This window comes from Lissotriton vulgaris, chromosome 7 (genome assembly GCF_964263255.1).
Source record: "Lissotriton vulgaris chromosome 7, aLisVul1.2, whole genome shotgun sequence".
NCBI lineage: Eukaryota > Metazoa > Chordata > Amphibia > Caudata > Salamandridae > Lissotriton > Lissotriton vulgaris.
Genome location: NC_141695.1, coordinates 1,117,380,411 through 1,117,395,801, shown reverse-complemented (window position 1 = coordinate 1,117,395,801; position 15,391 = coordinate 1,117,380,411). Strand labels below are relative to the sequence as shown.

At 47.6% G+C, this 15,391-nt stretch overlaps 1 protein-coding gene across 1 annotated transcript in view; it reads left to right on the top strand.

Moving 5' to 3' along the window:
- Window positions 1-15,391, top strand: part of LOC147703008 (janus kinase and microtubule-interacting protein 2-like) — a 179,037-nt gene that overhangs the window by 18,722 nt on the left and 144,924 nt on the right. Inside the window, exon 2 of the mRNA XM_086931569.1 lies at window positions 1,937-2,434. Coding sequence (XP_086787695.1) covers window positions 1,937-2,434 — 498 coding nt within the window. The remainder of the gene's footprint in view (window positions 1-1,936; window positions 2,435-15,391) is intronic.

Below are 15,391 nucleotides of genomic sequence, written 5' to 3'. Positions count from 1 at the left end.
TCTTAGTTACTGCCTTAAATGAATTCTCTGCATTTCACTCCAGACCACTCTGCTGCAGTTCTGCTGTTCTTGGATTCTTTCCTTGAAAAGACACTCCCTGCCTGGCCATGAATCAAGGTCACGGCCTCTTTCAAGCTCTGATCAGCCAATCGTTCCGACTGTAAATCAGGACCCGCTACTGTGCGTCAATCGATAGACACCCGGAGTATTTTTTTGTCCTCCTTGAAGATTAGTAGCCATTGCTTTTCAGCCTTTTTTTAAATAAGAAAAGCCCCTGGGACTGCTATTTAAAAACAACAATGTGCCCATTCATCTCTACTTCTCCTGTTTTTGAAGGCAAGATGATCTCGGTACTCGTAATGTCCCGGTGGGACAACGAGGCTGTGGTTCGATTGTGTTTGCATTTAACGATTGGAGACCACTGGGCCATGATGAAGTGAGGCCTTTTCTGCTGTCCTTGGTGCTGAACTCACGTGACCATGGTAACACTTTTTTCATTGACGTTTTCTCGCACACACATTCATTAACGAGAACAAGTCAATTACCTTCTTTCTAAATGGATACTATTGCAGAAGTGTGCTTTAAGGAGGCAGTAGTAGCTGATTGTGGAACACTGGGATACAGTAAGCTATCAAAGAAGTGAAACATGTTGACATGAGAGTATTTTGTTCAGTACTAAACTGACAGACCAAATCTATGTCTGTGGGACATGATGGGAGGGCAAGGTCAAAAATGTTATAAAATGATAATATTAAATAAATGAGTTAAAACCCTTGTACAAATGAATCCCCATGTGATACATCAAATACAATTTGTTATCCAATGGTTCTTTGGTATGGACAAAGAATATGCTGGCGTTCAATTTTTTCAATCGATGGTGTGTCTGTCACACAAAAATGAGAAACACTCTTAGGCGCTTTATGGAGAACAACAGCACTTAAGTCAAATTTGAAAGAATGGGGATCTAATCTTCTGACCTGTGGCTGTTCCAGTAGGGTGCTGAGGCAGAAAGAGAATTTGATGCTCATTCTTGATGGCATCTAGGCGTGCTGACTATCTCTGTCGCACTGTTTATTGCTATCATTTGCCTGAAATAGAGAGACAACGTTTTCAGGAGTGCGGCAGTAGCCATGCCAAGTTCACTTGCTTCTGCCAAGTCAGAGAGCCAGGTTTATCCTTTGCAGACAAGGGACTGTAATGATGCGTTGCGTCTTTGATCCAAACGCCAAGCCACTAAATCCTTCAAGGGCCATTAGATGTTAAGTTACACAGTGTCCCATCAGTCAAACGTCACTGAAGGAGCTACATTGACCCCTAACGATTCAAATACCTTGCTTTGTGCCATTCAAGCGATTGTCCCTGCATTGGTGCATTTTTTGAACTTTATAATTTTGGGTTATTACGGAGAGCTAATATCATCCTATTTTACATTTACAGTTTTTCATGGCGAGCATGTGTCCGGAGGAATATGAATGTAAATGAATATATTTTAGACCTGATTTAGAAAGATGTTTTAGTCAGTGTTTGAAATGGAAGCATTTTAGTGCAGGTACTTTCTAGTTTCTGAGAAGTGCGGGTGCTCTCAAATGAAAAGTATTACATCTCTCTTGTGAAGTTCTGATATTCTCCCTCTCAAAATAAAAAAAAGTGCGGGTACATTTAAAGCACTTTGTTATATTCTTGTTTATAACAATCACACTTTGATTTCTAAGCTAAAGCCCTACCAATAATTTCCATTTAAATCCCTTTCACAGATAGATCCCTGTTTATGTTCTACAAAGCTTACTCCTCAGTTCCTCCTTTTTTATTTTACGAGTAACATATTTTAGGCAACTCACCATGTGTGGTCTCCCATTTTTTTCCTGCTGGTGCAGAACTAGAGGACTCATGTAATGTAATCCTTCTGGTAACTATATGCTTTCTTTCCATCTTGCAGGTGACTAAACTGGAAAGGGAGAAAAATCAGGAAACCAAGCGGATTAAGGAACAGGAGCAACACAAGCAGACGGTCTTGGTGACTGAGCTGAGGGCCAAGCTGCACGAGGAGAAGATGAAGGAGCTGCAGGCCGTAAGGGAGAACCTCATCAAGCAACACGAGCAGGAAATGGCGCGGACAGGCAAGATCAAAGAGGTGGAGATACAGCGCCTCAAGTCGGTGGTCAACGCCTTGAGGGATGGCAGTAGCGATAAAGTAAGGACTGCCCTGACCTCCGAGGCCCGCGAGGAGGCCAGGCGGCTCTTTGACTCAGAGCGACTTAAACTCTTGCAGGAGATCACAGAACTGAAACTGGCCAAGAAGCAAGTGGACGAGTCCCTCACTCAAATCACTCATGCGGACAAACTCAAGGCTGGGGACTTGCGAAGTGAGCACCAGTCTCACCAAGAAGCCATCAGCAAGATCAAGTGGGACTGTGAGAGGGACATCCGAAGACTGGTAAGTCATGCCAGGCTACAGCAGTCACCATAGTTTTTGGGACTTTTCCTTTTTGTGTTTCTAATTGATTCTTTGCTACAATCCAAAATGCTGATCAAAAAGTAGAAACTGGCTTAGGATTGGACTGTAAAAGGAACCATTATTCCTGGAGAGGATGGTATGTGAAACATAACAAGTTGATTACAACAGTCACTTTGAAGAACACTCGTTAGTGTCCATTAAGGAATTATTATTCACCTTATGCTTTGACAAGGCCAATGGACGCAGTAGAGGCATGGCGAGGTGGTGCTTAATAGGTGGTTCAAAGTGCTCTGGGAGATGACAGTTCTGAGTGAGAAAAATTAAGTGGTCTATATTTTGAGCAGGGTAAGGACTGTTTAGGTTAAAGGTTTGTGAAGTTTTCAAACGTTTTCTCTTTCCACCTCATGCATTTTATCAAGGCAGTTGAAAAAGCATTAGAGTAATACTTTAAAAAAAATAAGCTCAGGAAAAGCCTAATTAGAAAACGTTTTTACAGGAAATATGCCCACCAAAAATTATTTTGTCTAAATTTTCACTAGCAGCCTAAGTTTTGTAAAGTTGTCAAACGTTGTTCCTTTTCAAAGTGCAAAGTTGTGAATTTAGCACAACTTCACAAATGTAATTTTAATGAAATTTTTTCCTATTTTTGAATTCTGTTTTGGTTTGACGTGGGTTTAAATAGTATGGAACAAAGCATAAAACTGGAACCCAAGTGTAGTGCATCTACACCCACAGAATATATGGGGGCATATTCACAATGAAGTGACGAGGCGCAGCATTACCCTTTTTGGCTTACGGCAGTGCTCGGCCACGTCAAAAACGCAGGGTTGCACCATATTTACAAGAATACGGTGCAGCCCTGCATTTCACCATGCGCTGGCACTAATTGAAGCTGCCTGGCGTCAATGCATGCACTCTTACACCATTGTGCAAGGGTGCCTGCATTGTAGGGAAAGATTGTTTATGTGCAGGACGGTGACCCTTCCTCCACATACACAATCACCAATGGCATTTTGAAATTTATATGTGTGCTGCAGAATGCACACACATTTAAAAGTTGTAACACGTAATTTTTTTAAATGATTGTTTATGTGCAGGAAGGGACACCTTCCTGCACATAAACAATCAATAGCATTTTGCTGTTTCTATGTGTGCTGCACAATGCAGCACACATAGAAACAGCAAAAATAAGGAAAAATAAAGCATTTCTCCTCATCTCGCCGGGGTAAGTCCAGGTTTTTTTGGTCTCAATTTTGGCACAGCTCCACATTTATGCCACCCTTGTCAATATGGGGCAGCGTCAAAATCAATTGGTGTTGCAGCAGAACACTCAACGAAACACCCATTGCCCTCCCCTTTAATGCTAAGTACAACGTGAAAGGAGGCTTTATTTACAAGGCAGTGTTAAGCCACATTAAGTGGCTTAATACTGCCTTGTAAATAAGGTGAAGCCCGTATTGCCACCACAACATCAGAAAAAGTGACTTTATGGCGGTGATAGGGGCTTGTACATATGTCCCTTGGTTCGAGAAAAAAAAGAAATCTGCACTGCCCAGTTGCATTTCTGAATGAGTGCAGATTCATGCCATTTTGAAAATCACAAACCTTTCCATGATCACACATGGGAAACTGCCCCAATTGCAGGATGCTACGTGTACCTATTGGAAACTGATGTGACTCCTGTTTTTTTGTTTAAACAAATTTACCCTCTGTTCATGGTACTCTTCTACATTGGTGAAAAAAAACCTCCTTCATCTCCCCCTCAAAGTTTTTGGGGTGTTCTGTTCTCCTTCCCATCCTAGAAAGAGATTTCCTTCAGTTTTTGAAAGGAGCACATCTCTGACTATTCCCACAGTGGGCGGGGGCCACAGACAAGTATGTGAACTTCTACAAACACACATCTTTGTTGGCATTCACCACAAGCATTCATTTTTCTTGGCTTTCACAAACGTTCAAGGCTCCACACCTCACATGCTCATTATTCACCAATTAGGTGAATTTTACTCATGCATAATTTTGTGCCCTCTTGGAGTAATCTGACTTTGAAGTACACAGATTTATTGGTGCTCGCTCATGTTTACTGAATACCTGCCAGTTCTAAATCCTTCCATTAGCTTGCTTAGGACTATGTTATGTAAAGTTGCTCCCTCAAATAACTACTTTTCTGTCATTGTGGTAGGTCATCACTTCTTCTGACGGGCGTGTATACACTTTTTAACTAGATATGCTCAACCTAGTAACTAAACAAATCAAATGACAAGAATGGCCAACACGTGTTTCACGCCTTTCCAGTCACTACTTGAGTAACAAATGTTACTCTAATGCAGATGGTCTTTGTCACCAAGGACTATGCTTAACACTTGTTTCTGGAAATCACAAATCAACTATCACCATATTGAAGTGAATTACTGCACTTTATGGAAAGGTCAAAAGATACCATTATAATTTTGAATGTTTTCACATTTTAATTTTTCCTGAAGCAGTGACAAGAGAATAGTGAAACATTTGTTGGCCATTTATGTGATTTAGGGCCATATGTAGGTGGACAAATACCGGTCAGTAACGGCCGATTTCGTCCGTTACCGACCGGTATTTGTATTTCCAGATGTAGGGGGCCTGAAATTTAGCGATTCTGCATATTTACAGAATCGGAAAATTTACCAAATCGGTAAATTACCGATTCGGTAAATGTGCAGAATCGCTACTTTGGGATGTAGGTGGCACTGGAAACAGTGCCACAGGCCCTGAGAAATTCGTTATTTACCATGGAATACAATGGCATGGTAAAGAACGAATTTCTGTGTACATGCACATCTGTGCATGTACACCTGTGCCATGTGGCACACATACATGCCCTGAGGGCATGTATGTGTGTCACATGGCACACAAGCCAGAATCAGGGGTGTAACAGGGTGTCAAAGTGACACCCTGTCCCCCTTGACAAATCGGTAAAATTACCGAATCGGTATTTACCGATTCGGTAATTGCCTTTGATTCCTATGGGCCTCAAGGCCCATAGGAATCAATGGCAATTACCGAATCGGTAAATACTGATTCGGTAATTACCGAATATTACCGATTCGGTAATATTTAAAGAATTATTACCTACATGGCATTTACCGAATTGTAAATACCGAATCGGTAAAATTCGGTATTTACGATTCGGTAAATGTCATTTACCTACATATGGCCCTTAATGATTTAGAAGTCAAATATGGCTTTTTGAAGCCCTCATTTTCATCAATAGATTCCTTCCAAAAGTTAATGGGAAAATGTACTTCATACTTTGTCTCCTAAAATTTCATTACTCTTTTCAAAGTATGAATGACCAATTATCCTTTTAATCTCCAGGGCAAATGACATCCTGGAGCATAGAATAAGAAGAGTTATGTTGTAATAACAGGAGTGCAAGATCCAATATTAATCCATATTCCACAACCTACGAGTGTAATATACCTGGTGGAGGTACTTGATCTGAATGAGTCGGTAGCGTGAAGACACCACCGCAGACCGAGGACTAGCCAAGGCTTCCGTCCAATCATCATCTGTGAGGGCCAGTAGATCGGTCTCCCATGCTGCTCTGGGTTTGTGGATGGTGGTCTTAGAATGAGTATTGAGCATCTGAAAGATTTGTTTAATTTTGTGAGCTCCAATGTCCCCCATCAGCAAGTGGTCTTCTAGCAGGTGGAATTCTGGTAGAGCCTCCAAATGACAAATATGGGGGTCTAAGGCCTGCCGTAGTTGCAAATAGCGATGAAACTGAGATGTATGTAAGTTGTAGTTAGTTTGCAACTGCTGAAAGGACTTAAGGGTAGTGCTCTGCATGACATCCCCAAGCATAGAGATCCCAATATGGTCCAATTTATGGAATCCGTAGATATGTGCCCTGCCAGAGGGGAGTGGAACGTGTCAATATTCCCCACCAACCCATGGATCTGACTGTGCGTCTCCAAATTTGTATAACTGTCCCGCAAGCTGGAGGTAGAGTTTCAAGGGGCGTGTTGCTGTACAGGAGGTGTAGCAAGGGAGTGCAGCCATGGCCATCTGTTCAACTGCGTAAGCTGGATCTGGCCGAGACCCATACCACCATTCATTAATCACCAAAAGGTGAGAGGCGGAGTAATATGCAATTGGCGCCGGCTGCTGCGATACCGCCGCAGTATGTAGATTGTGTGCATGTATGGAGTGCAACCTGGATCACTCCCCCCTGCCATAAGAATTGATTCAAAATCGTATTAGATTTTGAAAACCATGAAGGAGGAATATTATATGGAAAATTCTGAAGTCTATATAGCAGACGCTGTAAGGAAACCATCTTAAAGATCGTCGATCATCCATATAAAGATAAAGGCAGCTGTGACCAAACCGTTGTCTCATTGTGGGCAGCAGGGAGTAGTGGGGTGATATTGTGCACCCATGACTTCATAGGGCACGGCGATATAAAGACCCCTAAGTACTTAAAGCCTTCGGTAGCAATAGATAGTTGTGAAGCCCAAGCCTGGCGCCTCTGATCTCCGCATATAGGGAAAAAAGTGGATTTGAATGGGTTGGTGCTCAACCCAGTGGTTTCACAGAAAATTCGAAGTATCAGGAGGACACGAGGCCCGGAGAATCACGGCTCGGTCGTAAAGAAGAGAACATCATTGGCGTAAAGCGCGATTCTGTCTGAGTATCTTGCGTCCAGTCAAACCCCCGGATCAGCGGGTCCTGACGTACCCACACCGCCAGGGGCTCTATGGCTAGGGCAAACAGAAGTGGGGACAGGGAGCAGCCCTGTCTTGTGCCCCAGCGAATGGGAAAGGGGGCTGAGCGATATCCTGCCATACGGACAGATGCGGAGAGATCAGTATATAACAGCTGAGTATATGCTATGAACCGTGGTCCGAGGTTTATGAAATGAAGGAGTTTGAAGACGTTGGTCCAACCCAGAGAGTCGAATGCCTTATCTATGTCGGCCAGCAGAACTGGCGCTGGGCGACCAAGTCTATGAGCTCCTGCACTGGTGATGTGTACTCGCCTAATAATATGTTTGTTGGAGTGCTGTGGCATGAAGCCAGACTGATTGAGATTAATGGGATCTTGGATGCACGAATGGTGGCGGTCTGCCAGGACCTCCCCCAGGAGCTTGGGCTCAAACGTGAGCAACAGGATAGGAGGATATGAAGCTGGGTCATCAGGAGGGCGGCAAGTCTTGAGGAACACCACAATTTCGGTATGGCGCCAGTCTGTGGGTAGGATACACTGCTCTAGAGCCTCATGCAGTGCCTCGAGCAGATGTCGGCCTAACGTCATCATTTGCGGACTAAGGACATCTCTGCGAAAGCTGTTCGTACTCGGGGCTCTGCCAGGGTGAATGATAGATAACGCTGCCCTTAGTTCGTTTATAGTTATGGGGCTATCCAGTAAGTCTCTTTCTTGGTTGGAGAGCTTACGGGGAGGGATATCTGACAGAAATTAATCTATAAGAGTCTCCGATATAAGCTCCCGCTGTTGATAGTGTGTGGTGTAAAAGGATGCAAATGCCCGGACCTCCGTCTCCGGGGAAGTGCAGAGCGGCTGTCTTAGCCTGGCATAGCTGATGAAGCATTTTGTTGGACTTATCGCTCCATTGGTAGATCCTATGCTGCGTCGCTAGCCATGCTTCCTTGGCCTCATCGGTAAGGAGCTGATGGATTAGTTGCTGGGTAAGTAGGAGGTTACCCCGAGAGCTTGGGTCTGACCCTTCTAATACTTGTACCTCTAACTGGCTTTGACGTTCTTTCAGCTCAAATATCCAAGTCAGGCGTCTACGTTTTTCGCCGGTGCGGAAGCTTAGATCTACTACCCTAATCGATGGCTTGAGGCCCTCCCACAGTATTATACACAATGGAGATGAGTCTAGATTAAACTGAAGATATTCTGCGATGGCGTGTCGCAGAGTCTCCTGATATTAATAGTCCTGAAGGAGCCAGGCGGACATACGCCACCCGCATGGGGCACGCTGAACTTTCAGGCGTTGCTTAATCTGAACAGGTGACTGGTCAGACAGACCACGTGGAAGGATGGAGATATGCGATATTCTGTGTACAAAACTGTGTGGGAGAAATATGTAGTCCAGTCGCAATAGCTAGTTATGCACGGCCGATGTATATGAAAACTTCGAAGTCGAAGGGTGAAAGGCTCGCCATGTGTCCGACCCTCCCAATGTGTGGGCCAGGATATTCAGCTTGGACGCGAAAGGGGGTTTATCAGGTCGCAGTGCGTGCCACCTATCTTGGGGAGTCATGAATGAATGAATGAATGAATGAAAATTGCACTTGTATAGCGCTATCTACCCGGAGGCCTCGTAGCGCTTATGACTGAAAGCTTACTTAACGCAGGCTCGGGCAGATCAGCAGAGTTTAGCATACAAGTGGGTTTTCAGGGCTTTCCTGAAGGCAAGATGATTAGAGGTTTCTCGCAGGGGTAAAGGAAGGGTGTTCCAAAGTTTAGCCGCAGTATGTGAAAAAGAGCGGCCTCCCCAGCTGGCTTTCCTGATTCTGATCGAGGTAGCCAATTGGAGGGTACCGGATCGGAGGGCACGGGATGGGGCATAGGGAGTGACCAAGGGCTGTAAGATTGCAGGGCCCAGGCGATAGAAAGCTTTGTGTAGAATACACATGGCTTTGAATTGAACTCTAGCCGCTATGGGGAGCCAGTGAAGCTCCCTTAGGGCATTCCTTGCTGACTGCCAGCGAGGAAGATTGTAGAGCAGCCGGGCCGCACTGTTTTGGGTGACTTGGAGCTTCTGAGTGACAAAGGATGGGGCTCCCATATAGAGAGCGTTCCCATAGTCCAGGCGAGATAGTATGAGGGCCTGGACCAGGATCCTCCTTGCCTGAAATGGAAGCAGAGGGAGCACCTTCCGCAGCATCCTCATCAATCCAAAACAGGTAGCGGCTGTTTTTGTGGCTTGGGCCGAGAAGTTCAAGGCTGTATCAAACCAGATCCCCAAGCTTTTTATTTGGGGTTTGGGGACAGGAGGTGGGCCCAGACATGGTGGCCAGATGGATGCAAAGACAGAGGGAGAAGGATTACCCAATAAAATGACATCTGTCTTCTCCCCATTAAGTTTTAAACAGGAAGATTGCATCCATCTGGCAACAGCCTCCAGACAGGGGCCTAAGGTGTTGGACGATCCCTCCGAGTGGTCTAACGAGACCACCAGTTGGGTATCGTCTGCGTAGGTGACAATACACACACCGAAGGGATGGACTATCCTGTCTAGGGGTTCCATGTAGGTGTTAAACAGGGTGGGGCTCAGGGATGAGCCCTGAGGAACCCCACACCTGAGTGGATGTTTAGGTGACACCACCTCACCCTCAAAGACCTGGAAAAAGCGGTCAGCCAGGAAGGAAGTCAGCCATTCTAGGGCCGCGCCTGACACGCCCATGTCCACCAGACGTTGTAATAGCGTGACATGGTTTACTGTGTCGAACGCGGCGCTAAGGTCTAATAAGATGATGGCGACTTTTCCTCCCCGGTCTAACACTGCTCTTGCCTCCTCTGTTACCGCTAGGAGGGCGGTTTCAGTCCCATGTAAAGGGCGAAACCCTGTCTGAGAGGCACGCAGAAGGCTATTTGATTCCAAATAGTTCATCAAGGTGTTATTTACGTGCCTCTCCAGCAGTTTGCTTAGCCAGGGGAGCAAGGAGACAGGACGATAATTCGCCAAGTTGGACTGGTCAAGATTGGGCTTCTTCAACAAGGCCCTCACCATCGCACATTTCCATGACGGAGGTACGACTTTAGAGGAGATGGAAGTGTTGAGCACGTCCAATATGACCGGGCGAATCACGTCCATAGCCTTGCTGAGGGTCTGAGGGGGTGCAGGGTCATTGGGGGAGCCAGAGGTAGTTTTAGAAATAAGTTTGTCTAGGACTGGAATATCCAAGAGTGGGATTGTGTCAAGCCTACAGGGAACAGAAGCCTCAGAGGCTGTGGAGACAAGGGGTTCCGGATCGTTATTGACAATCCCAAAAGAGGAGTATATAGTCTGGATTTTACCAGTAAAGAAAGCAGCTAGATCATTGCAGCGGTTTTGGGCACCGTCCGCAGAGGGGCATTCTGCAGGGGGGGAAATGATTGACTTAACAATTTTAAAAATTTCCCTAGGGGCATTGGCGGCTGTGTTAATTTTGCTACCGTAAAAAGAAGCTTGTGCCGCCTTTAACTCCTGTTTATAGAGCCTAATGGCCGCTCTGTGTTCGTCCTTCCTAAGTTTGGAGCAGTCCTGTCTCCAGGCTCTTTCGTATTTACGACAGGCTAATTTCATGGTCTTGAGAGTGGGCGTGAACCATGGGGACGCTTTAGGTCTTTTCGTGGGGTTACTAGCCTGTACAGGGAGTACCCTGTCAAGTGTGGAGGTAATCCAATCATCAAAGTTGTTAGCTGCTGTGTAGGCATTCAGTGTCTTCCTAGGTTTATCTCTAACCAGGGCATCTTCCCAGTCAAGAAGGGGGAGAGAGGACCATTTCCTACCTCGATGTTTAACGAGGCCGTGGGTGAGGGGAGGGGGATTTGTACGCCAGGTATAAGGAATCAAGAAATGATCCGTCCAAGGTAATGGAATAGGGGCTCAACTACGAGGACATCAATATTGCTATAAATATGGTCAAGCAAATGGCCTCTGTTGTGGGTTGCATGGAACCCCTTTTGATGTAAATCCAGCGCTTGAAGGTTAGTACAAAGGGTGTTTGCTGCAGTATCGTGGGGATCATCTAGATGCAAGTTGAGATCCCCCAGCAGGGTGAAATTGGATGAGGATAGCACGATACTTGCAGTAAGATCCGTAATTTTCGTGATGAAATTATTAAGTCATCACGTTGTTCCAGTCACCACCCAGGATCATCAGACTGTCAGGAAGGTCACCCCAGAGCGGTGTAATTTTATCCACGAATATTTGTCCCGGGGGGGGCATATATGCTCCCAGTTGTTATCTGTTCCCCTTCAACTGTGCTGGAGACCACTGTGAATCGCCCACCAGGATCTAGCCAGTGTTTTGAGATGAGGATCAGCATGTGACGATGTATTAGGACTGCTGTACCCCTTGCGCCCTGTGTAAAGCCTGCATGATACACCGTGGCAAAACCAAATCTGCTAAGGCATGGAGCTATATTGCCCAAGAGGTGCGTCTCATGCAACAGAAGTATAGCTGCGTCGTGCCGTTTTGCTAAACAGAGTACCGCACATCGCTTGATTTTATTCAACAGGCCCCGTACATTCCACAATATTATGTTCAGTTCTCCCAATGGAGAGTCAAATGTTTGTTGTGTCATCTACCCGCTCCTTAGTCAATGTCCGCAATTACTAAATTGTCTGCATGGACATATTTGTGTGTTTGGTGTCCAGAACTTTGCTAACAATAAAGAACCAACAACACCCCACCCACCCTCCCTCTCCCCAATACTTCCAAAAACAAGGAGTATCTGTCACGGTGAGGACATTACTCGAGTCCCAAACGTGAAGTCCTAAGCAGCCCCACTATGAGAACCCACCCATCCCAACATTATATAACATAAAACCAAATGTCCAGGGGTGTGGACTGTCCTTTCATCGCCTAAAGCCTGTGTGTGGGACTCCAGTCATTGTATTTCCAAACACACCTGGAAGGGCTAGCGGCCGAATTGCTTGACTGCGTGTCCGTCATGACCAGGATCAATTGGTTGTCTCAGTGTGAGTGTGGGCCCTCCAGTTGGAGCGAGATCTGTGCCGCTGTCTTGACGTGCCTCTGTTCAGTCAACTTTAGTGCAAGCCTTATGAGGAGTCTGAATCGGTGGTCCCGGTGAGTGTGGTTTGAGATGAGCCCTTTCATCAGTCCAGGTGAATACTGCCTCGGGAGAATCAAAGAAGAAAGATTTAGAGTTAAAGATTACCATCATTCTGCCTGGGTGCAGCAGCATATAGGACAAGTTCAGTTCTCAAAGTCTGCGCTTCGCAGCCACAAAGAATTGACGTTGTAGCTGTACTAATCTGGTATAGCCAGGGAATACCATGATTTGATGAGAATTGAAAAGCATTCGGTCTTTATGTGTCTTGGCGTATCGTAGTATGACGTCTCGATCTGCATAATTGAGAAGTCGGGCTATCACAGGTCTTGATCGTTCTCCCGGTGATGGCTTCTTGGTCAGGGCCCGGTGGGCTCTGTCAATCACGAAGCAGTTGGACATAGCTCCAGTTAACAACAAGGATTTGAACCATCCTGTAAGAAAAACGTCCATTGACCTACCTTTGCATCCCTCCGGAAAGTCAACTAGGCGTATGTTGTTGCACCTAGTCCTACCTTCTGGGTCTCAACCTGCAAAGCCAATTCCTGGGTCACGACTGTGAGTTTGTTCACCTTCTTCTGGAGAGTCGTCACTGTGTCTTCCACAGTGGAGACCCGGGTTTCAGCCTCCGTAATTCTGTCTACTGCTTTGCGGAGGTCCTGATGCAGGAAGGAAACATCAGGGCCGACAGCGCCTATCTGGGCCTCAAGTGCAGCCCGTGATTGAGTAATCGCCGCCTGCAGGGTGGCATTTTCTGGGGACAGACCTCCGGCACCCTCGTTCCCTGGACCCGTAGTGATGTAGTGATCCAGAGGGCTTTGCTTGGAAGTGGCTGTACCTGGCTTATCTTTGCCCATAATGAGGAGGAGGTGCAGGCAGGAAATGGAGGATAATGCATCGATGAATGGTAGTCCTGTGCCCTCTTCTGCTGCGTTGCTGACTCATGTTCCCAGGATGTTATTCTTCAGAGCGGAGCCCAATGTGTCGCAACCGCCGCCACAATCAATGCTGGGGCATAAACCCAGGTCAGGCCTCACGGATTCTGGCCTTCCTGACAGCAAGCTGCACCGGGCCTAGCCCGGCCACTTCCGCTGCCTGGGGAGGGCAGCCAAGTGGGCCCCCTAATGGGATCGGACTCACCAGACCTCTCACCTGGTAGCCCCCCCTAACTGTGTGCACAGAGAGCCAGTGATTAAGGGCTCCACCTCGCCCGTACACAAAACTGGGCCTTTCCTGATATTTTACTAAATGGCGATGAAGAACTGTAAGTTAGGGCTTTTGGCCCGCTCCACCACACCTCTCATGGGCCCCAGTGAGCCTCTGCACCGCTGTGTATAGGTGCTAAACATACGGGGAGCGCCGCTCCAGGGGGGTGCTCCAATATGGGTCCGAGTTCCCTCCAACTCGTCTCAGTGATCCCAGAGACGCCGACCTGGTACTTGGTCTTCTGCACCAGCAATGCAGCCCCTTCGCCACTTGGTGTTTAGTCTTGGGGTTCCCTTCACTGCGCATTCGAAGTAGGGGCAGGGGGAAGAGAACCTCTGCCAGCAAGCTACCCTCATCAAGCCAGGAAAATGAGCGGCCGGCTGCACCTACCTGTAGGCCTCGGTGGGAGCCAGAATCTTACCGTGACACAGGCACCCAGTATCGGCAATCTCCTGCAGCGCAAGCCCCAGGGCGGCCCCACAGAGCAAGGTCGTGCCGAGCCTCCTCCACCAGGTGCAAGGCCGCGGCACAGCAGTCCAACAATGACGTTGTGAACCCACGCTGTCCCTGTGGGTTCAGACGCCCACGGCCTGCTTCCCTTCGATGTGCTACCTCTACACCAGCCTCCTCCTCACGAGCTCTGGTCTGCAGTCCAAGGCGATATGGCAGCAGAGACCAATCCTGTGCTGTGCGGCAACGTTTTTGCTAGTCGCTGCACAGTCCTTAGAGCAACTGGGGTCAGGATCGGTGCTGGATATCGGCAGATTCGGGCTCAGGCAGACGGAGCTTTGCTAAGGTTACAATTACAAGGCACGCCCACCATGCTTGGCTTGGAGCAACCCTTGACCCTTCCAGGTAGGTCGCTCCCCCTCTGCACAGCACCGCCTGTGCCCGTTCTCTCCCTCGCTGCCCCCGTGTCTCTCTGCCCGGTTTCCCTTCTGCTCCCCTCGCTGCCCCCTTGTCTCTCTGCCCGGTTTTTCCTTATGCTCCCCTCGTGTCCCCCGTGTCTCTCTACCCGTTTTTGCCTTCTGTTGCTTAGCTGCCCCTGCATTTCTGTGACCTTTCTGCCTTCTGTGCCACTCATTTCCCCCTTTTTTTGTGACCTTTCTGCCCTTTCTTGTGACCTTTTGCCCTCTGTGCCACTCGTTTCCCCACGTTTTTTTGTGACCTTTTCTGCCCTTTCTTGTGACCTTTGTGCCTCTGTGCCACTCGTTTCCCCCGTTTTTTTGTGACCTTTCTGCCCTGTCTTGTGACCTTTGTGCCTCTGTGCCACTCGTTTCCCCCCGTTTTTTCTGATCATTCTGCCCTTTCTTGGGACCTTTCTGCCTCTGTGCCACTCATTTCCCAACGTTTTTTGTGACCTTATCTGCCCTGCACTGGAACCTTTCGGCCTCTGTGCCACTCGTTTCCCCCTCAATTGTTGTGCCCTTTTGCCTTCTGTTTCCTTTGTCACCCCTCGTCGCTGCATCCCCTGCGTCCCCGCTCCGCTGACTGCCCATTTGCTGCCCCCAACTCCCGCCTCCCAGCTGCTCCTCCCTCCCACCTCCCCATATAGGCTGGCCGCTGCGCGGTGCGGAGAGCGACCCTTGACCCTTCCAGGTAGGTCGCTCCCCCTCCGCACAGCACTGCCTGTGCCCGTTCTCTCCCCTGTGCCCCCGTGTCTCTTTGCCCGGTTTCCCTTCTGCTCCCCTCCCTGCCCCTGTGTCTCTGTGCCTGGTTTTTCCTTCTGCTCCCCTTGCGGCCCCCGTGTCTCTCTGCCCGTTTTTGCCTTCTGTTGCTTAGCTGCCCCAGCATTTCTGTGACCTTTCTGCCTTCTGTGCCACTCGTTTCCCCACGTCCATTTTTTTGTGACCTTTCTGCCCTTACTTGTGAGATTTTGCCCTCTTTGCCACTCGTTTCCTCCTCAATTGTTGTGCCCTTTTGCATTCTGTTTCCTTCGTCGCCC